Genomic DNA, 24285 nt, shown 5'->3' with positions numbered 1-24285 from the left:
ACGCTGTCTCTCTCTCTCTCCTAGAAATAAATAAAAATATTAAAAAAAAAAAAAGAGTGACCTCCGTACAATTAGTGAAATGCCATTCTTCACTTTGGGATTCATATCATCAAGTAATTCTTGTAATCAAGAGCTAAATATATCAACATTTTACCTTCATCCCAGGATTTCCTGGAAAACCTGAAGATCCAGGTATCCCAAGAGGACCCTATTAAATGAAACCATAAAAGTGATTATGTATTTTTAAACTAATATCTAATTGAGTCATCTTATATTCTTTGACACCATTCTGTATTTTGACACATAAGAATAATCCACTTAGTACTTTCAAATCACAAAGATAATGTAATTTTATAGTAAGTATTTTCCAACATTGATATGAAATCGTGCTAAAAGATTTGTCCAGTGGTATTAAACACTATAGAATGTCTTAGTTGTACCATGTAAGAGTGTCAGTCAGTCATAAACACAAACTGTTTGAAACAATTGCTTCTTGAGACATGTACTTTCTTTGTGTCAAACAAGTAATATAGTTTTTAGAAAGTTATGTTTTATACCATAATCTAGGACTCTTTATAAAAATCATCTTTAAGAATCATTGGGATATTTCAAAGTGACTTTTGGGGGGCTAATATGTGGATATTTGTTACCATCCTACATTTGGGAAGACATGCATAGAGTTTAAACCATTGACTTAAAGGCCAGATTTAAGGGAAATGAGTGTAAGAGGAATTCCATTCTAGGTTATCCTGATTCTTCTTTGAGGATTTGTTTTAATTCCATCAGTTTTGTAGTAACAAAAGCCCTTTTAAACCACACTTCTTTTCCTCCTTTCTTTTGTTTCCTTTTTATGAATAACAAGGGAGAAAAGATCCTAAGGGCAAGTAATATCAAATCTGATTTACCCTCCTCGCATTTTCCTGAACTCATCATTTTTTTTTCATCTATTCATCCTATGGACCACGATATTCCTGGCCTATATAGGTGTAGGTACAGGTACATTTCCGTACTTATACCTCATGTTGCATTCTATACCATAGCAGTTAGCAAGAGCATTATACTACAATATTAATTTACAGATCTCTTTTCCTTAAAAAGACAAGGCAATTCCCAAAAATAAATACTGTGTGTTTATCATCTTTTTATTCCAAATGTCTGAGACACAATGAGTGCTCTGTAATTTTAATGAATGTACAAATGGAACAATAAATGAAGGAACAAATATGAAAGTCATACAACTCACCATTGGTCCAGGTTTTCCAGGCATACCATGTGTACCTCGATGTCCCTAATTAGGAGAAAAAGAGACAAGACAAAATTACATTTTCTACAGTATTAGCTCATAATTCGTTTTATGAAAATTTCCATGTTAAAAAGTGAAGAATAAATATTTAAAGTAAACCAACAACAACCTGAACTAGGTAATAGTATTTAAAATACATTTTTGTACACCACCACTAAGGTAGGAATAAACACATCTACTCTACAACAATAACAAAGAACAATCAAGACTGAAAAAAATGAAACTGATTAAAATGATTCTTTTTACTTGAATGTATGACTTTCCATCAAATGAGCTTAAAGTCAATGAAATTTTGTACACCTCGGTCTTTTTAATAAGCAGATTAACTCAGAGGAGGAATGTGCTCACTGGAAAAACAGCAATGAAAATAAAGCATACACTCACCCATGCATACACACACACACACACACACAGAGAGAGAGAGAGAGAGAGAGAGAGAGGAGATTAAGTAGTAGTGAATGCTGTGGTTATCATCTAGATCCCCTACAGCAATGAAGTAATCATTCTTCCAAGGCTGGAAGAGTTTTAAACTAATGGCTCATCGTTAAGACCCTCCCACAAACTGCCCTCAGCTAAGGTAGCATTCCCAAAGTTATGCCTCTTCCAGGGTCCATAAAACAGTACAAAGGATTGGCCCTCATTCAAATCAAGGTTGAAAAGCCATCCCAGTCCCATAGTTCTCATGGAACAGAAGACTCATGGAGACTGGGGTCATTGTTGTAATTGTAGCACAGTTTAAATTCTCCCTGTGACAAACCCTGCTTTTTATTCACTTCTTTACCAATGTAGTTTCTGAGAGCACTCCCCAGTAAATTTCCTGCACACAAGTCTGTGCTTTGTTGCTGTTTCCTGGGAAACCTGAACTGAGACCCTAATAGCGTTAGTGCCAGAAGTAATACAAAAAAGCAGACTCTAAAATGGAATTTTAAAGCTGGATTCCTCACGGACCAGCTGGTGACAGATGAAATATGACTCACTCTTGACATCCTGTGGTAATGCAGCAATAAATATTGCCTCCAATGGTAAACTGAGAGACAGCACAAGTATAAGAGAAAGGGCAATAGGTACAATAGCTCAGGCACTTGAGAAGTTTTAGAAGAAATAGAAATTATAAAGTTGATGGAACTGCATGGAACTTGTTGAATGAATGCACTGGAGAAAGGCTAATGGTGATTAATCATCAATATAAGACTCCTTGGAAGAATTTTAAAATATTGTAATCTTCTACAGCCAGAGGGAAGAAGATCCTGAAGGTTGGGCCGAGGACTTGCTAAAGGTTCAAGAGTTCTTGAGAAGGTTGAATTCTAAAACATAGAAAGTCTGTTTATGCCATGGTCAGGGCCCTTAATTAGAAGGAATGTAGCTTGGCATTGAGATATCTTAACAACTTTGAAATCTCAACCCTAAAGCCTATGGGCCTATAGAAATTCCCACCATTCCCACCTTTAACAGCTTATACTTCTCCCTTCCTTAATGATGATGCAGAGCCTCTACTTCATCAGATAACATATGCTATCAGCACCACCACTAATTGCCCCTGCTCCTTGGCCACCAGACCAATAACTAGCATAAGTCACAAAACAACTGAGTTGAGGCAAATCTTCTTCTGATAAAAAAGGGAAAATATACACCAAAGTAGCTATGGGTCCTATATCATATAGAGCCAGAACCCAAAAGAGAATGTGTGGGAGTAGCTTCTGAAGGTACTAGATTGTGAGGGAAAGGATATAAAGTGGAGAACTTAAATGATATGGAAATACTCTCCCTTGACACACATTTTTTTTTAAAAAACTTTTAATGTTTTATTTATTTCTGAGAGAGAGAGGGAGACAGCGTGAGCAGGGGAGGATCAGAGAGAGAGGGAGACACAGAATCTGAAACAGGCTCCAGGCTCTGAGCTGTCAGCACAGAGCTTGACGCAGGGCTTGAACCCACGAACCATGAGATCATGACCTGAGCCAAAGTCAGACACTTAACGACTGAGCCACCCAGGCACCCCTCCTTTGACACACATTTAAAGCTCAGATAAAGACCCTGAAAGATGGTATTAACATGGAAGATGGTTCTTGGAAATTTAGAAAGAGCAACACCCCACTCTATGTGCGGTAGAAATGCCAGAACTGTCTTGGCAGACAGTAGAAGAAGGCACAGAGAAGTGAACGTACTACATCAGATATATTATGTAAGGATGGATATGGCAACAGGTGACTATATTCTACAGTATTTTCTATGTTTCCAGAGGACACTCTATCTTCAAGGGGATAAGTAATGGCCTTCTGAGAGGGTCTCACTTCTCCCAAACCAGGGCCCTTGCTTTGGTACCATTAAGAAACTCTAAAGTGGTATTCTTCTGTAGGTCAGGGGTAACATCAAAGAATGCTGTAAATCTGAGATTCCTAAAACTAATGGGATGATAAAAATCTCAAAATAATAGAGGCTAGGTGGCAGTCCTTAATCGTCCAAATGAAAACAGGTACGATATAATGAATTGCAAGGTTGAAATATTAGCAAGTATAGACTAACCTTCAGAGATCTGTGAAGAGAATTAATACAATATGCCCCATTCCTAGCTAGGTTCAAGGTACATAGGCAGACAGTAAGAGTATTTCTCAATCTATGCATTTAAAATAAATCAAAGACAGATGATCAGGAAACTCTGCTCTTTATAAGGGTACACTTAGTACTTACCCTTCAGGATTGTGATGGATATAAAATAAAGAAATATGGAAGAATGCTTGGCATAAAATAATACCTGCTTGAAAAATGTAACCTCTTATTATAATTTTACTAATATTCCCAATTTTATATTTTTCCATGGACCATATTCCATGCTTCTGTCGCCTTTTATAGTTTTCTTAACTTCAGTATTCAGATAAGTAGGCAACGAATATATTGTGGTTATATAAGATGTTAACATTAACAAAAGCTAGGTGAAGGGTACACAGGAACTCTCTATACTATCTGTGCAACTTTTCTGTAAACGTAAATTTGTTTCAAAATAAAAAGTAAAGAGAAAAAATAAAAAATTTAAAAGTAGGCAACCAGTATCATAGTCTCATTTAAAAGACATGTTCAGTTCATTTGAGAGAGTTGAAATATACATACTTACAGGAGCACCCTGTGGCCCAAGCCTCCCTCTTTCTCCTGGCATTCCCCTTGGGCCCTACAGATGAGAGAGAAAACAACATCTCTTAAAGTGACTTATTTGAATTCTAAGTAGTTTGACTACATCACTCAGTTCAGTTGAGACCCAATATAATTGACTACCAAGCAATAGTAGTTCTAGGAGCAACTTCAGGTTTGAAAAACTCTCTACCTGTGGGGATATAAAACCTACCATCTCTTATCCAAACAGATTTCACTTCACATAGCTTTAATGGGCTAAAGCTACAATAATCCTGATTTGAACACTAAGTATAGAAAAAGAATAAGAACATCCAAGGGTTAAGAAAAATAATGAAAGACAAGAAACTTTTTCTATTCAAAGGGTGCAATTCTCTGAATGTACTTGTCTGTCAGCTGGTAATCAAGATTACTTCATCAGCTATCATATTTTCTCCATGTTTTTTTTTTATTTTGCATTTAAACGTTCTCTTAATATAGTCCATAAAGCAAAAAAACACTCAAAGTATTAAATTGATACGTACCATAGGACCCATGGCACCCATTGGACCAGTAGGGCCAGCTTCACCCTAAAGCAAAAATGAGATTACAGTACAGTATGAGAAACCTACAATTGATATTCACATCACTTTTTCTATGTGTGTGTCATTTTAAAAGTGTACTTTCAAACTAGGTATTTGAAAGGCATTCTAGAAATGGAGGACCTCAAAATTCTGCTGTATTACTTTTTCTCAAAATGCGATGGCAATTTAGTTCCTATGGAAATAAGTATAAAATAAATTGAGGATATAAAGAAGATTGATAGAACTATCACATCTGTCCACATTAATTAGTATCAAAAAAGTAATTATATGTTTGTGTCTGATAATACTTTAGTTCAAGTAAAACTTTATAAAGCNGCCAATGTATACACACACACACACACACACACACACACACACACACACAGATATATATGTATATATATCTCACATGATGCTTCCCACTAAAAAGTCTTCTGCATGTCTTCTATGGTCTCTTTCTCTTTCTCTCTCTCCCTCTCTCTCTCTCTCTCTCTCTCTCTCATCATAAACACATTCTGGGAAGAAACAATGGCTAGAAGGCCCTAGAATCTAAAGGGTACTAAAAAATGGAGCTAATAAACTACCTAAACCTCTCAAATATTTTTGAAGGAGAAAAGAAGGTTAATGTGTTTTAGAGGGTGAATTCACTGTACCATCTTTATCCACCCATCAACGGCCATCCTACACTGGCAGAAACCCAGTGCCATGGTGACTACTCTTAGTGGCAAAGTAAAGCCATGTCATGTATCTTGCTAAATCTATTGCCACTCGTCTATGAAAAATCATATCTATCCACTCACCTAACTCTTTTCTATACTCCTCTTCCCTCCAGAATTTAAGGTGGTTCTGAAAAACTGGTAGAGACCTGACACAAACCTGAAATGCAGTTGTGGGGTTCGATTAAGCTACTATACAGTTACCTTGGAACCAGGTGCTCCAACTTCACCTTTAGGGCCTTCAAGACCTTTGTGTCCCTAAGAAGAAAGATATAAATTTGTGTTTTTCTGCTTTTTTTTTGACTCTATGATGTGAAAAGGAAGAACCAAAAATAAGCTCACAGAAAGTGCCTTATAAAAATGGATATTTAAAGATGTTACCCAAAATATTTCCAAATTCTCAACATTTTTTGAAAGCCTATTCAAAGAAAATTAAAAGTAGGGTTTCTCCCTTCAAATAACATTTTTAATTTGTGATGTTCTCACCCTTCAAATTTTTGTGACTTCATAGAAATGTATTCTATAGCCAAAAATGAAAACCTTATGGTGGCTTTATGGAAGACAAGTAATTATAGGGTTTATATATTTATAAAATATGGATTATAGCCAGGTTGATGTTCAAAATAATTAATAACCAGTACAGTAGCAAGAATTCTAATCAGAATCTCACTACTCAAAACAGAGGCCAACCAGTATATACTTATTAAATATTAGCAATACTTTCTGATACATACACGATAGATAGAAAGACGATAGATGATAAAAGATAGATAGATGATAGATCTGCCTGTAATTTTTGGAATTTTGAGATTTCTTTCTTTGAAGGTAAATCTTAATATTGTTACATTCATAAATATGCTAATTTAAATACCCAATTCTATCTATCTAAAACATCTTGCAAACATACAAACATATATTTTCTCCATATGTCAGAGCCCATTCTTTCATGGTTTGGAAAAGCAGAAAGATTCCCCTTAAACTGCAAGTCAGCAGGTGTTTCTTTACAGTTAACAAAATTCATACAAAATAGCAATTAACAATGCTCTTCTTTACTTGTTAATGCACAAGGAAACACATTCAAAACTGCATTTTGTTAAAGTTTCTCTACTAAAATGCAGAAAAACTGAACTATGCAAATATTGGAAAGTTGAAAATTCTGAAATTTTTGGTTCCTGGTACCACTACAATTTACAGGGCAATATGCCTAAAGTAATGAAAAGAGAAAGAGAAAGACAAAACTATAACAGATAAGAGACCTCAGGAATGTACATCAATTTAACACCACGTTTTATTAATCAATAACGGCACTGTTCGCAAACTGTGGCTATGACAGACCTGAGCAAGAAGGGTTTCCTGTTTAAGCTGCAATAACTTTTCTGACTATGGATCATCACTCCTCTGCAGCAGACTTCTACAGTTCCTCTAATGCATTTGGGATGACTACCTCAAAGTAACCTGCAGCTTTCCTGACAACTCCTCACTCTCTCTCCTGCTAAGAACTGTAGCTTTTTCTTCTGAGTTACTTTAGAACCCTGTGCTTCCATATCCACCACTTCTGCCACCAGATCCATAACCATCACCATAGGGACTGCCCAAGTTTCTTTCACTAAAACTGCCCCCTTCATGAGTCTATAATTTGATTGCATTGTCTTCTATAATTTCCAAAATCATTATGGTTCCCATCACCAGCATAGTTTCCTCCAACATTGCCTCCTTCATTATAAACATCATTTCCTCCACCACCACTGCCATATCCCCTCCTTGGTTACCATATCCTTGTCCACCACCACCATAGCCTCCTCTACTACTGTAACCAGGACTACCACCATAGTTGCTACCACCACCTCCAAATACATTATATCTACCATTACCTCCTCTAAAACTACCTCTGATGTCACCACCTCCGCCACCATAGCCTCCTCTTCCACCAAAGTTTTCACCATGGCCAAAGTTACCACCACCTCCAAAGTTTCCTCTATGGCCCATAAAGTTGCCAGATCTACCTCCATGACCCCTTTGTGATCCAGCAGACTGCATTTCTTGTTTAGAAAAGGCCTTCTCCACTTTAAAATCATGCCCATTAGTCATATGGTATTTCTGAACGACAATTTTATCAACTATATCATCATCATCAAAAGTTATAAAAGCAGGGTGCCTCAGTGGCTCAGTCAGTTAAATGTCCAACTCTTGATTTTGGTTCAGGCAGAGCAGAGCCTGCTTGGGATTCTCTCTCTCCCACTCTCTCTCTCTGCCCCACCCCCACTTGTGTATGTGCATGCTTGTTCTCTCTCTCTCTCAAAATAAATAATTTTTTAATAAAAGTTATACAAAAGCAACTTTTGTGGAAAGCAACCCTCTTTTTTTCCACTCTGCCCACCTTCCATAACTTCTATGGTTTCAATCTTGCCAACTTTTCAAAGAAGTTTCTCAGATTATACTCTTCTATATCTTCCTGAGTATCACCAATGAAAATTTTCTTCACTGTTAGATGGACAGAATCCTCTCTCACAACATCTCTCTTTGGTTCTCCTTCATGCCCATCAACCTTTTGTGGTCAAGCACACTTTGCTGTTGCCTCCTCTGTGACACAAGACTAATTCACAAAACCAAAACCCCCAGTACATTTTGTTTGGGGGTCTCTCATCACCATGAAATCTGTAAATGTTCCCATTTCTCAAAATGTTCTCTGAAATTATCATCTGTAGTTTCAAAGCTCAGACCATCAATAAACAGATTTCTCAACTGCTTGGCTACTTTGGATCATGGCCCTCCTCCCCTTGCTGGTGGCACCACTTCCGGAGTCAGCCTGGGGCTACTGGGCAGCAGTGTTACCTCCATTTTGAGTGATATATAATTTCTATATGTGTACATACTATATAATAATTACATATTAAGTATCTTGAATTATAAAGAGAGAAGCATTCTATGGCCTTCCACATCTGGGTTGACTGGGCCCATCCTACCTTTTAGTGCACTCTCTAATATCATGTCACATATTCCACTATATAGCAAATATCTCTTTTCTTAACTGTAACCCTTATTAGCCTGAAGCTGAAAACCATGGATCTTTTCTCATTCACCCTGTGTCCTCTTTTGTAGCACAGCACATGTATTAAGAACACAAAATATATTTGTTATAGAATCAGATGACATTCAAAGGAAATAGAAAAAAGAATTGTGAATTTGGTGACCAAAGATGAGTACTGAGACTACAGCCAGTTAAAGACAACTGACAAATAGAATTGTAAGGATGTTGAAGGGAATGCCCCCAAGACCTTACATAATCAGCAGGGGTATCTGAAAGGATTACAAAGAATTAAACTTACTCGGTGACCCTTCAGGCCTGGAAGACCAGGAGCCCCAGGAAATCCTCGAGCTCCCTGTGGGGAAAAAATAGAGAAGGCATTTGAGAGTCATTAATAAGAATAGAAAGATGTTTGATACACTTTTTGTTCAAAACCAAAAATCTAATACATGGTTTTCCACCAACACACCAAAGAAAAGAAAGGGGCAGAATACTTTTAATATGTCAAAATACACCTAGATGATCAAAAGTTAGCAAAGCAAACTCACTGTTAGGAATGGAAACATGACTTACACAGAAACATGGGTTAATGCCAGGTATTGATTGGATGACATTTCCAAATTTTGAAATTATATCACTATATTATAATTAATAGCAAAAAAAACCCCACCAACATAAAACACAAAAACAAACAAACAAAAAAGAAAATTAGCTGGAATCAACATGTTAAATGTCCGAATCAATTAGGTAAAGTATATGGAGAAAATCAGAAAAGGAACTTAAGGAAAACTATGCTTTCTCTATATTGTGCTTTACTTGTGGTAGAAGAATAAATATACTTGTACACACCAATGCGTTTTATTTTCTTTGAACTACTAAATATTGGCAGCAGAATATGATTGGGAAGATTGCATAAAAATGTGATCAGAAATTGACTTTAAGTAAAATGTTCAGGAGCAGCTTTATGGATTTGTGATTGTTTAAAATATTAACTGAAGTGGGACGCCTGGGTGGCTTAGTCAGTTAAGCGTCCGACTTTCGCTTAGGTCATGATCTTGCGGTTCGTGGGTTCGAGCCCCGCGTCGGGCTCTGTGCTGACTGTCAGCTCAGAGCCTGGAGTCTATTTCAGAGTCTGTGTCTCCCTCTCTCTCTGACCCTCTCCTGCTCATGCTGTCTCTCTCTCTCTCCTAGAAATAAATAAAAATATATATAAAAAACAGATTAACCGAAGAAATGAAATATCCAACAGAAGGGATGGTCAAGAAATACAGAGAGAAGAAGTTGGTTCCTTGACTCAATACTTCCTTAATTTATGCTAATATTATGCATCCTCCACCTAAGCATAGTGAATAAAAAACAACAGAAATCAAACAGAAAATTAAATCCAAATGGTATGACTATTTTGAAATGATGTATAAAACTTTTTCCTCATACCCTCTTAAAATAAATAAGGACCTAGTGACTTAATTATTCCCTTATTTTCATTGCCTACATTAATTTGGTTTTGAACTGAATACCATTACCACTGGCACCAGTCGACTGAGTACACTGATAGCATAGATTGATGTATCAATTATTAACAATTATTACTATTAATCTGCACATCTCTGCACGAAGCCTTATGTTTGGTGAGTGGACATTCAAGGAATAATCATTGAATAAACAACTGAAGAAATGGTTTGACATTTCCCTTAACACTCAAGCACCTTTCCTAAGCCTTTCCTAAGGAACTTCTCTTATTCTAACACAATCTTACATAGATGGAAAAATCCTCTGTTTTGTACATTGTCACCTTCATTCACTGTTTCCTAAATGAGTGAATACTCCTTAAATGAAATTCATAGGATAAAAGCAAAGCAATCATTCCTCTGTAAACTCTTATAGGGAAAATGTCTCGGTAGTGCTTTAAGGAAGGATTATAATTGTCAGGGCACATCAAACCACATTCTCTGGACAAATACAGTTCCACTAATTCTTCTGTTTACACAGCCCTGCTTAGGAATCCCTCACTGCTTAGGAGTTCCTCAAGAACTTCCTTAAAGTTTTTCCACTGGAATGCTGCCCTTTATGGAGATTTGCTCCCCCTTGTTCCTGAGCAGAAAATATGGTACACTCAGCCTATAGGAGAATTACTGAGCTGTTATTTCAAATAATTAGTTAACTTCGAGTGTTTGTGGCCTGCAAGGGAATTCTCAAGTGATTACATATCTCTAGTACAATAAGAAAATGAACCAGATGTACCAGTACTCATAAAATTTTCTCCTTCTGCTGACCCAAGACTGTCATCACAACCCCAATCACATGCCATTGCACAGCACTCGCAGACTGCATCTGTGACATGCTGGCAGGGCCTGCTTCCTCCCCATGGAGGGCCCACACTGAGAGGATGTGCAAGAGTGCAGCAGGGCGGGAGTTCAAGCCTGGCCTGGCTGACGTGGACATCTGTGCTGATGACTAAACCACATGCCTTCGTCTGCATTGACTCCCCAGGCTGCTGGGGGAGGAAAGGAAAGAGAGAGAGAGCAGGAAACTGGGGAATTGGTTTTATACTTGAAACTAAATAATCCTTAGAGCCCTGTAAATTCCCTTAAAAGATGAGCACTCATTTGTTTAAAAAAAAAAAAAAAATCCCAGCATTGAACCTCATCAATTTTCAGGAAGTAAATGGAGAATAATTCAGCACTATTGGTCATATTGAATGGAAGAAACATTAGAAAATAATAGGAAATGTAGGGAGTAGAAGGTTAAATCTATTTAGGGGATGTCAGACAAGGAGAAACTTTAAGAGCAAGAATGTTAAGAGGATTTTTGCTTCCTGATCTCTAATTTTCCCCCTTGCTTGTGTAGCATATTCTAGGAGAGAGTCTATCAAAGTAACAGGAATGGGTTTAGAAAACAAGGTGGGTTTAGAAGATGGCCAAGTGGCTCAGGTCCTAAACTCTGGTGGAGGGTGTTACCAGGGACACATCTCTGTAGTAAACCAAGGGGGTAAAAAACAGATATGTTAGGAGTGTTGGCCATCAGTATATCGTGTCATAAAATTTTAGGGTCCAGAACAGCAAGTAAGAATTTCAGCCAACATTAGGGTTTGGTGAGCAGCCAAAGAGGCATCCTGTCCGTAACTTATTGTCTCTAGCATATAAAAAACAAATCCATAAATTTTCAAGCTATTCTTCTTGATATGTGAACAATCAAAAATAAAATGTTAAAAAGACAAATGGGATTATGATGTTGTGAAATGTAAAGAGGTCAGGCTCGTGACTTTGCAAATTTGACAGTAAGTTTGGAGAATGTCCGTATTAGGTTATGAAATAATTATCTGGTGCCAAGTATTCATATGGGCCAGTTGGAATTAGCTATCACTTTGGCAAAATATGCTATTTCACAATGACAGAAGAGAACATATTTTGGTGACAGCATCTAATGCACATGCATAGAATGAAGTACAAGGTAATTTTAATGTATTTTGCCTTTCAAAGTTTGCCTTTCTGGCATTGTGTTGACAATTATAAACTTACCGGAGATCCTGCAAATCCCACTTCACCAGGGTTTCCATTTCTACCAGGTTCACCCTTTAAGGTTAAAAAAAAAAAAAAAAAAAAAAGCAAGGTGACGGAGAAGCAAACAGGATTAAAATATTCCCTTCTGAGACTAGATGACAAATCAATTGCAGGTAATATGCCCAACGTTTAAATAGTGTAAAAGTCCTGCTTCTATTCCTGATGGCAATCTATCATAGCAAGTCGGTTTGTGAAGTTCTCATTAATTTATCCAGAAGTTATTCTAGTCTAGTCAGACTATTATTCTAGTCTGACCTAGCTCACCATTTCACAAACATCAAAATTTACACATACATAACACACAGAGGCATATGCTATGAAACTCTATATCCACAAGTGGCACTGAATTAAAGGTTAAGGGTACCACTTGTCATTTCCTTTATTGTGATAAACTAAGAACTACTAGACATATTTTTTATGACCAAATTCAATGTAATCTGCTTAAATAAATCTCATGACACACAAAGAGAAAATATTTACTTAGTGTAGTATCAAAGAGAAATTACCCATAATTTTAGCCTCAGCTTTGGTACAACTAAAAAAAAAATCCAGAAAAGCAAATCTGGTTTTACACCCCATTTTTAGATCATACGTTGTTACTGTTAAAATCTGAAGTTGAGTCTCAACTTTAAATGTGAACAAATGGCTTTTTCAGCATTGGAAAGTAACATTGGTACTATACTACTAGCACATTAAAAAATTCCATTCAATGAAGACCTCATAATGATGTTTAGCCATCAGAGCAATGTATTTTTCTTTAAATTCATTTCAAAGGTTCCACCAGCAAAAGTTGTGGCTATCATGACAGCCCTTCTATTATCTTAACGGAGAAATTATAATGGAAAAGAAACCTGGGGAATACAAGGAAAAAGAGCAAACCTAATGATATAAAACCATCAAAATTAAGAATACTTTTAAATTGTGTTAAACCACACTCTCAGTTTTCTAGTTTTCTGTGCATATAATGGAAGCTAAAAGTGGGGAAAATAAAGTGGGAATTGATGAATAATATTCAAATTAACACCATAGCTCCTTCTTAACCTCTTCAAAGTTTCAAAGCAAAATGAAAGAAGGCAGCTTACATCTTCACCAGGTTTTCCAGGAGGGCCCTCTGGTCCACGTGCACCTATTGGACCCTAATAACAAAAGGAAAAAAAGAATATTTACCCATATTTACCTATACCTACCAATAATATAATCTAAAATAAAATATTGTTGGGACAAATGAAAAATATCACAGAAAATAGCTTTATTAGTATTCTGAATTTTATGTTGTATGCCTCGATTATGTACTCAAAGGAAAGGATTTCACAAATGCAAATATCTCAGCATGGTTTGCTAATCATATTCAAGGCTTCTGAACTTAAATACTCTGCTACCGAGGCACCTGGGTGGCTCACCAAGCAACCACTTCAGCTCAGGTCGTGATCTTGCCACCTGTGAGTTCAAGCCCCACATCAGGCTCTGTGCTGACAGCTCAGAGCCTGGAGCCTGCTTCAGATTCTGTGTGTGTGTGTCTCTCTCTGTCCCTCCCCTGCTCATGCTCATACTCTCTCTGTCTCTCAAAAATGAGTAAATGCTAAAAAAATTTAAATACTCTGGTACAAGAAACATATAGCTTAAGTACTCTCCATAATACAGGTCTCCTGAACTGTATTGTAATTTCTTGCTACATTAGGAAAGAACTGGTAAAATAAATAATTCACAATATTATTATAATGCTGGATTCATATTTAACTGGGTCTACATGCTTACTTGACATTTACCATTGGTCCAGGTTCACCAGGTTCACCAGGAGGTCCTGTAGGGCCAACACCACCCTAAAATTGAGAACAAATTCCATAAATAAATATAATTATATGTAAATTATATATACAAACTGAAGAAAAACAGAATACTAAATCATATACCCCTGCAGGATACTGCAATTCTTTAAATTGTTGGCTCCACCATTTTCCAACTTTGAGTGAGTCGCTTAATCTCTCTATACCTCAATTTCCTAATCTGTGAAATGAGAATAATCAGGACACCTATTTCATTAGGCTGTTAGAGCTCTCTTAATAACAAATGCATGTTAAGAACCTAGAATAATGCTGGCATAGAGAGTTCCATCGATGGTAGTTATCATTATGATTATGACTGTCATCTTCTTCATCATCACCAACAACTACATTTTCAATTCACCAATGGCAGTAATATAAAATAGCTTGAGGTAAAACTTCACACATATGATAACGACAATATGGTATATTTGACAGAGCAAAGAATTCTTTTTTTTTTTAACCTTTCTTTTGAAAACTTATTTCCTATTGCTGGCCAAATCACCATAAAAATTAAAGAGCACTGCATTACTATTTTATTGGTATTTGATATGCTATAGAAACAGAGTATAGTATTATATTCTTCTTAACGATTCCATGGATTGATTACCTGGACGATAAATTCTAACAAAACATGGTGGTAGCTTCTATGGTTTGATTTCACAGCCTCAGAGTGAGCACATAACTAGTTATGAGAATTTTCATTATGACATGAGATAATGATGTTATTTCAGAAGTGAAGATATAAAAATTCTTTGCATTGGAGGCCAGTCACATAAAGGATCCAGATGATGGAACTTTAGCCCCATGAAGAAACTTGAAAAACATACTGCATGTATTTCTGAGTAAAAGTTAATTAAATACAGCCTGAGCAGATGAGCATTACAATATGAAATTTAAAGGCTGACCAAAAGTACTCATGTCACAAAGACTTTATTTGTATTTGTTTCTTTTTTTCTATAGTATGTAGTTTAATCATAAAAAGACTTACTTGCTGCCCTTGTAAGCCTTGAGGTCCCCTTGGGCCAACAGGACCCTTAAAAACAAATGAGAAGAAAAGTTGCATAGTGTTCATGACAATTAGGCCAAACATTTCAAAAATGTTGAATCAGCCTTAGAATCTGGAGAAGTGAAGCTCTGACAGTAGAAGATGATGACATTCTCCATTTGTACTCATCTGGAATGCAGCTAAATTGAAGAAGATTAAAGTCTGGACAACATGTGGGATGATTTTATACATACTTTCAGCCTCATAAAGGGAAAAAGATTATGCGTGTACACACCCAAAGTCTTTGAGACAAGAGCATTTGCATTCATAAGGGTGGTTCTGTTAAACCAGAACGCCCAACAAAAGAAAAATCTTGGCAGCATAAAGTAATTTTCAAACTGTCTATTAAGTTCTTCAGCTTCACGGCAGATAACTCTTATAATTTAAATGACCACATCGAATTAAAGACTTATGAAGACATCAACAGTATTCACTATATTATATTAAGTGTTAATTTATAATTATCTATGGCACAGAGATTTCTGGATTCTTTCTGTCTTTCATAAAATACATTTAAAGGATCCACACAGGCTTTCCCCTATTAAACATGAAATGATTACATGAAGGCATGACAAAGGGAAGAAAACAAAAATGCAATTTAAAACATTTTATTAAAAATATATCTACCTAATTTTGCCTAATTTAGTGTCAGAAAAAGTGAGATCAAATCAAAATCAAGTGTGTTCTTATGGCAAAAATTTAGTTCTATTTTGAACGGATCAGATTTTTAGCTGGTAAGAAAACAGAAGCCCCATTAAAAAATAGACATAGTGACGCCTGGGTGCTTCAGTCAGTTAAGTTGACTTTGGCTCATGTAGAGTTCTAGTGGTTGATGAGTTCAAACCCAACATTGGACTCTCTGCGTGGAGCCAGATTCAGATCCTCAGTCCTCTTCTCTTTCTGCCTACCCCCTGCCCTCTCATTCTCTCTCTTTCTCAAAAATAAAACATTTAAAAAATTAAAAAAAAAAGATTCTCCTTCTTACTCTGCCCTCCCCTGCTCATGTTCTCTCTCAAAATAAATAAATAAATATTTAAAAATAAATAAAAGTAAACATATATGCAACTTGAACTTCAAATGGGTGAAAACTCCTATATTTCAGAAAAATATCTCAACATAATCACTGAATGAACCCATACCACTAGTGACTTTAGTGACTTTAGTGACTTATACAGATAGGGGCACCTGGATGGCTCAGTCGGTTAAGCATTGGACTTCAGCTCAGGTCATGATCTCACGGTTCGTGGGTTTGAGCCCCACATCCGGCTCTGTGTTGACAGCCAGCTCAGAGCCTGGAGCCTGTTTCCGATTCTGTATCTCCCTCTCTCTCTGACCCTCTCCTGTTCACGCTGTCTCTCTCTCAGAAATAAATAAAACATTAAAAAATAATAAAAATAAAAAGTATGCAAATAATATTTAAGTCACTCATAATGCTGGCCTTAAGAATGGGTAAAAGGGGTGCGGTCTAAATCTACACTTACTATTGCCTGAAATTCCATTAATATGGGGTGCTTTTGAAAAAAAAATTTTTTTAATGTTTTATTTATTTCTAGGAGAGAAGAGAAAGAGACAGCGTGAGCAGGGGAGGGTCAGAGAGAGAGGGAGTCACAGACTGAAACAGGCTCCAGGCTCTGAGCTGGCAGTCAGCACAGAGCCCGACGCGGGGCTCGAACCCACAAACCGCGAGATCATGACCTAAGCGAAAGTCGGACGCTTAACCGACTAAGCCACCCAGGCGCCCCAATATGGGGTGCTTTTGAATTACGTTATGAGCAAAAGAGCGTGGAATTGTTGGTTTGATAAGTAATAATTCATTCAGTGGGCTTGTATTCTCCAAATACCCAGGTTAAAGTACTTGCCAGAGAAAATGGGACTCTTTTAGGCAGTTGAAGAAATTCAAAAGAGGATGGGACCGGTTAGCAAGTTGAGTCAGGAAACTTCAAAGTTGTTGGCACAGGCACCCAAATGATATTAGGTAGGAAATAATGAAAATTAAAATGGCAAGGTTCCCAATGTCAAAATTTTGCCAAATCACTGTTCCTAACAACACCATTAAAAGTACAGTTTTTTGTTGTAACAGGTTATATGTTTTAAAATTCTTTATTTTCTTCAAATATTAAATAAAACATATAGGCAGCCCTTTATTAAAGTCAACAAATACTTTGCACAGTTATGAATGGAAACCCACTAGGCTTTTTAAATTGGTACATGGCAGGATTCGATAAATAAATTAATGAATTAATGGATGGATGGATTTGTTTAAGAAGACACATATTACTTCTTGGGGTGCCTGGGTGGCTTAGTTAATTAAGCATTCCACTTGATTTCAGCTAACGTCATGATCTCACGTTCACGAGATCAAGCCCCACAGTTGGCTTCTGGGCAGACAGCATAGAGCCTTCTTGGATTTTCTCTCTCTACCTCTCTCTCTGCCCTTAGACCCTCCCTCTCTCTTTCTCAAAATAAATAAACTTTTTTAAAAAAATAAGACATATATTACTTCTTAACTAATTCAATCCTTACTTTATATAATGTTATTTTTCACAAGACCTTAGATTATCAGTAAAATTTTCACTTACCACAGAGCCAGGCATCAGTCCTACTTGACTCCCAAGTCCAGATTTTTCATCCAATCCAGCCATCTGAGCTGAAAATGGCTATAAATGCAATGTCTTAATGTTATTTCCAAAGTAAACGACATATATCAACAAACTTTTAAATTGAGAAATACACATTCGCTGGGATTCTTACAGAACGGCTCTGTTGAGAATCATTTGATATTTTTGACTTTAAAGCACAGAAAAAGATTCAAAGTTCTCTTTCATTGTATGTTTTTGATTGAACAATCTTCCTTAGAGTATTTTATAACCATGTTGCTTCAGAATAATGACTGCAATAGGCCAAATGTCTCCTACTTGGTAAAAGCATGTATTATTCTGCCAGTCTAATCGATTTCAGCTTTGAATTACTTTATGTGATTTTTCTCCCATGCCAACAACCTGAAGAGATTCTAAAAGATGCTTTTAAAACATTTTCCCTAAAGATTCCAGTTTCTATTTGAGACTATTTTACTTAGATGGCATTCTTGTTTCTTTGTTCATGACCAGTAAACTTTAAATTGTATTTATATGAGTTGATAAAGATTTTGTAATCCTTCTAATGAATCTTTGATTATTCCAAGATGTAGCAACAGTTTTACCTATTTTCTTTCACATCACAACTCTGGTAACCCAACTGGCTAAAATTGTCCATATATATTCTAGGAGTTCTAGTAATTTCCAGATTTTAGGGAGGGAAATAGGCATATTATTAAAAAATAAAAATATTTTTATTATTGCCACTAAGAATGGCAGTATTTTATAATTGCCACTAAGAATGGCAATTCTGTCTACAATCAGTTGAGAAACAAATGTATAAGTTGTTATAAAACAAAAATCATATTTCAGGACTTCATATGCGACCTTATTTTGCTATGCATCTACTCATAAATCACCTATGTCTGTCACTAAGAATTCAAAGAAGCAGGTATAGAAAGATATTTTGCTTTATTTTATTTCTGGCAGGAAACTAAAATTTGAGAAGCAATCAGATAGCATTTTTAGTGTCAACTTGGTGGCCCCTTCCACATACATCATAATGGATCTGTCATCCTCCTTTCCTGTGGAGGATATGCCACATATTTTGCGACCATTCTGAGCCTAAAGAACAGCAGTAGCTGCTGTTACAGTCAAGGGCCAACACGTGAACTAAGACAACTTAAACTCTTAATAGTAAATCAAAAACTTGGGTGGGGATGGGCAAAGTAGGAAATAGGAAAAAAGGGATTAAGAAGTACAAACTTTTAGTTATTAAATAAATAAATAAATAAGTCACAGAAATGAAAAGTACAGCATAGTGGATACAGTCACTAATATTGTAATAATACCGTATAGTGATAGATGGTAACTATACCGATCATGATGAGCATTGAGTAACATATAGAATGTTAAATGAACATGTACCTGAAACTAATATAACATTGTATGTCAACCATACTTCAATAATAAAAATTTTTAAAAACCTAATGTATAATCTAAGTATAACACTTAGTAATGCACAGAGCTCACCCTGCTCATGCCGTCAGGTCCTGGGTGGGAAGGATGTCCAGGAGGCCCTGGGGCACCAGGTTGACCAGGAACACCCGGTTCTCCATCAATTCCCTGAGGACCACGAGGACCCTGGAAAAACAAGCCCGTGCTAATTAGAACCGATTGCCAAATATGTACTTAACTAGAAACCTAAAAGCAGAGACTTCTTGATGGAGGGGAAGTGTTCATTGTTTTTAAAATGAATAGCCATACTGTGTGATTCCAATTCTATGACATTCCTGGAAAAGACAAAATTATGGAGACAGTAAAAAGATCGGTGGTTTCCCGGGGTTGGGGCAGGAATGGGGAGATAAAAACGCAGACCGCAGAAGAACTTTAGGGCAGTGAAAACACTGTGTGTGGTACTGTGATGATGAATATGTGTCAGTGTACACTTGTCCAAACCCATTCAGTGTACACCAGGAAGAGGAACTCTAATGTAGACTATGGACTCTGCTCGGGGATGTTGTTAATGGGGAAGGCTATGCATGTACGGGGACAGAGCTTATATGAGAACGCACTGTGCCTTCTTTGTTTGATGTGAACCTCAAACTTCTCTAAGAAAAATAAAATCTAAAAAAAAATAGATTGCAATCCAGCCAACTACAGTAATTTCATGAGCTCTGTTGATACTGCTGACTTCAGCATGGATCACAGCCTCTGCAGAGGGGCAGGGTATATTCTGGGTAATTATTTTACTCTTGATGTGTTAAACCCCCAGTAATGAGCCTTCTTGGAATCATTATAAAATTGTATTGAGTTCACCAGTATTCTAGAATAAGCTTCCTTATTTGGTTGGTTTTATGGTATTTAATCAATAATGTCTAAATTCACATGTCTGTCTTAGATTATGTAACCATGAGCACAACTATATATGTGCTTGCTTAACCTCCTCCTACCCCCCAAAAAAGAAATATATAAAAATGTTTANGCCCTTGACTTTTATTTGTGGGTTTTTTATTCTTTCTAATATTTTAATGTTTTGCATAGTTCTTGGCACATAATAGACACTCAATATATGCTTATTACATTTTCACATTTCAACCCTCTTTATTCTAGTACTTAATGTCTGGCATGCTTTATTTTCCTTACCATCCCTAAAAGTGAACTAGACCAATGAGAAACAGAGGAAAAGGCACAGTGACCCAGCCAAGTCTAGTTCTCAGAGAAGTGAGCAATGATTTCTAGCTGCCAAATTCCACCCTCCTCCCAACCCACATTCTGAAGGCAGCTTGGTGAACAGCCACGTCCTCAGTTCTGGAAATGTTCTCTCCTCCAACCTCATCATTCCCACAAGTCTTGTGAAGTATTTTCTGTCTTTTTAACCCTGAAGAGTCTTAACAGGCTTCAAAAAGAAATAAAGGACCAAAGAACTCAAAAGTCAATATGATTTTTATAGTTAGAAGCAGATATCAAGAAAAATATAAGTGAGTTGGAGTTTAATAAAAGAAGCTTCTCTTCTCTAAACATGAGAACAACTCCTGGCTTACAATAAGTAAGTCAAATATGAGCTGATATGGCAGAAGGAGGAAATATAAAATGAGCTGAGGTGGGAAAGGGGGCAATTTGCATATGATGGCTTTGGGGAGGATGGAATAATTTAATTAATATATTCAAACATTTATATAGATTCATAAAGATATGAATCTGTGGAAGAGTAAAAGACAAGCAAATTTATCTATTCAAATAAAAGTAGATAGTCTGAACAACTCACACTTTCAAAACTGATTTCTCAGGAAATTATTCTCGTCCTTTATCAAGTCAAATGGCTTCTGATTCTTAAACTACTGTAGAATCACTGAACTCTTTTAATTATACATAGGAGGCTGATGTAAATTGCTCTCTAGAATTCCTGATCATATATATGAAAGCAACATGAGCTGGAAATTCATATTGTCAATGGTGGCACAAAGCAGTAGTCTGATCTATGCAGAGCCTTGTGTGGAAAACTTTTAGTGTTATTGAACTTTGAAATTGCTAATTGATAACCAGGTATTGTTAATATACAAAAAAAATGAGCTAAAACATCTCTCATCCCAAGAAGATTTCTTTTTTTTAATATGTTTTATTTATTTCTGAGAGAGAGAGAGAGAGAGAGAGAGACAGCATGAGCAGGGGAGGGTCAGAGAGAAAGGGAGATACGGAGTCTGAAGGAGGCTCCAGGTTCTGAGCTGGCTGTCAGCACAGAGCCCAAGGCGGGGCTCGAACCCCCGAACCATGAGATCATGACCTGAGCTGAAGTCGGACACTTAACCAACTGAGCCACCCAGGTGCCCCTTCCCAAGATTTCTAAAGACAAAACCAAAAACTGCATTTAGCATTTTTGAGAATAGAGAGAGGTTTAGATAATATTAATCCTCAAAAATCCCTTTCTCCATCCCTCTGCAATTCATAATCATGCTTCAAAGTCTATTCTGAAGACAGCCCACTTTTCTATTGACTTCATGATGCATTCTCTGTTTCCAAACATCTACTCTAAGTAGCCTACATGATTTACTCTTCTACTAATTGATATTTAAGTTAATAATTTTTTTAATTATCCAAAACTACGTGAACATAATTATAAGAGAAAGAAAAAATATAATACATGAGCACTTTTACTGATAAACATTGAAAACAAAAAATATAATTTGGGAACACATTAAAATATATACTTTCATATTTCCAAGTGAGCTGAATTACATAAAGTTTATATTAAGATAAATATTCTATTTATTGTAGTTCCCTCCCATCCCTCAAGATACTCTAAAACTAATCTCAGGCAGCCATTTACAATAAAAAGTACCTATAGATTGCCACTAGGTGGCGATCTTTAAACATTCACAAATAGAAAGGACTAATAATTACCCCAGTCATCAAGAACTTTACTCACTACACACACACACACACACACACACACACACGCATGCACAAATTATGAAATGTTAGAGTTGGTAAGATATGGCATATTTCCCATTTTACAGATGAGGAAACAGATGTACAGAGGTTAAGTGTCACATGCAGTTAGAACTCAGCACACCATTGTCGATCTCCTGACAGATGGCTAGTTTGTCACTATGAAGTTATCAGGATTACTTAGTTAAAACTAAGGATGTACGATAAGAGACAGTTCTGGGGGTCACTGGCTAGTCACGAAGGCTTCCTAAGAGTAGTTTCTACTACTATTTCTATTGAGTAGTTATCAATCCTGAGCACTTTTGCTCCCCTCCCCTGGAGACATTTGGTAACATCAAGAGACATTTGTTGTTGCAACTGTATGCACAGGTTTGCTACTTGGCCTCTAGTGGGTAGAAGTCAGGAATGCTGCCAGCCATCCTACAATGCATAGCTATTATGTGGCCCCAAATACCAATAGAGTTGAGGTTGAGAAACCATGCATTGTGTTGTGAGATTTCTGTAGTGTCTGATGGTAATGGAGGCAGAGGGAGAAAATGGTATTTCTGATTGCAGTACCACCCCACGTTGCGTGAGCCATAGCTTTAGTCTAGTTAAGCAGCTCCTGCAAGTCTTGGGATGTGAGGCAAAATACTCTACCTTGTAACATCATGCCAGCATCTTGCAATTGGCCATGGTGGAAGTATTTACACCAAGGAAATCAGCAAAAGTATAGGCACGTCTTTTTTTAATGACTCAGTTGTTAAACACTATCATCCTAGCAAGTTGTTCAACAGTTTGCTAGGATTAAGAGAGGAACAGAATTCCTGTTTGGGCAACTTCCAGGATTGTTTTGCTTAATTCCTAATAAATAACTACTCCTCACTCTTTTAAACACACACACACACACACACACACACACACCCTTAATCCCCATTGATTGTCTTGGGCTAACCAAGATGGAAGGGTAGCATATCACACACTAAGTCAAGAAAAGAAGATGAGGTGAGAGCAGACTCATTGAATCCTAACAAGGAATTCTGAAAACGCAATCACTATTTCCATAGTAATGTCCACCTAGACTTAGGGCTCAGTGTTATGAACTATCTGGGGCACAAGTACATTGATGTACAATATTTACTGCTGGCCACCACTCTCCCCCTAATTGAAATTATCTTCTACCTGTTTCTGTCATTCTAGACCCTGCGCAGGCATCTGGAGAGCTACTAACAGTGTTAAGGCCACCAGTACTGGTGAGGCAGCTCAGTAGAACAGCAGTGAAGATTGAATAACAGCACAAGGTAATCCGAACATAGCATTACTGCACACATATACGACTGGGCCCCCTTTCCCTGGGGTACTGCTATTTACCTGCTTGCCTGCCAATACCATCCATGACTCCAGTCCCAATTTTGTTAATAGTATTGTCATCACGCAATACTTGGTCAAATGTGTGGAAGCATAAAACCTTATAAAGATGAAACCAGTGGCAGGAATTCCAAGCAACATGATCTAAAATACATTTTTCTTTATGTATATATTCAAGGTTGTCTGTGGCTCTCTTTCTCATCTATTTCTCCCATCTAAATATGGTAAATACATATTTGGAAGGCTAAAAATCTAGAGTTAAATTTAGTAGATATTAGACAAAAAATTAAACAGCATACGTTTTTACTGATTAAAACATAAGATAATGATAGCAATACAAAAATGAACCGAGTTATTTAATACATGAAAAGACATTCGTTTCTGAGGGTGAGATATAAAAAGAAAAAGAATTGTTATCCTAGGACTTGCTAATAAGAAAAAACATCTGGCATGTATTACATAATATCTTCATGCTTTATCTCCAGGGCATCAAGTTGATCATTTAAATTTAAAGGTGTTCCCTTTGTTCTGGTAATGGATTTGTTGATTTTTAAAATGACTCCTTTGATAGCTCTGCACCAGCTGCACAGTGAAAAAGGATAGAGTGTTATTTCGGAAATAAATTCATTGTACAACCACTTGAAAGAAAATTTAGTCCTCTAATAGTTTTTTTCCCTTTATCCAGTTTGGTTATCCCTGCAGCAACCACAGATCACAGAACTTTGGTGTTTTATCTCAAAAGTACATTCCTGGCATTG

At 36.7% G+C, this 24285-nt stretch overlaps 1 protein-coding gene and 1 pseudogene across 1 annotated transcript in view; both read right to left on the bottom strand.

Moving 5' to 3' along the window:
* Positions 1-24285, bottom strand: part of COL5A2 (collagen type V alpha 2 chain) — a 147428-nt gene that overhangs the window by 41684 nt on the left and 81459 nt on the right. The window contains exons 7-18 of the mRNA XM_077780206.1: positions 19265-19375; positions 17738-17815; positions 15102-15146; positions 14057-14110; positions 13373-13426; positions 12249-12302; positions 9032-9085; positions 5910-5963; positions 4951-4995; positions 4413-4466; positions 1244-1288; positions 155-208 (exon numbers count right to left, since the gene is read on the bottom strand). Of these exons, the coding sequence (XP_077636332.1) occupies positions 155-208; positions 1244-1288; positions 4413-4466; positions 4951-4995; positions 5910-5963; positions 9032-9085; positions 12249-12302; positions 13373-13426; positions 14057-14110; positions 15102-15146; positions 17738-17815; positions 19265-19375 (702 nt within the window). The remainder of the gene's footprint in view (positions 1-154; positions 209-1243; positions 1289-4412; positions 4467-4950; positions 4996-5909; positions 5964-9031; positions 9086-12248; positions 12303-13372; positions 13427-14056; positions 14111-15101; positions 15147-17737; positions 17816-19264; positions 19376-24285) is intronic.
* Positions 7230-8543, bottom strand: LOC144244913 (heterogeneous nuclear ribonucleoprotein A3 pseudogene; annotated as a pseudogene).

Source organism: Crocuta crocuta, unplaced genomic scaffold (genome assembly GCF_008692635.1).
Source record: "Crocuta crocuta isolate KB4526 unplaced genomic scaffold, BGI_CrCroc_1.0 scaffold38, whole genome shotgun sequence".
In the NCBI taxonomy this organism is placed as follows: Eukaryota; Metazoa; Chordata; class Mammalia; order Carnivora; family Hyaenidae; genus Crocuta; species Crocuta crocuta.
This window is presented reverse-complemented; position numbering and strand designations above follow the sequence as displayed.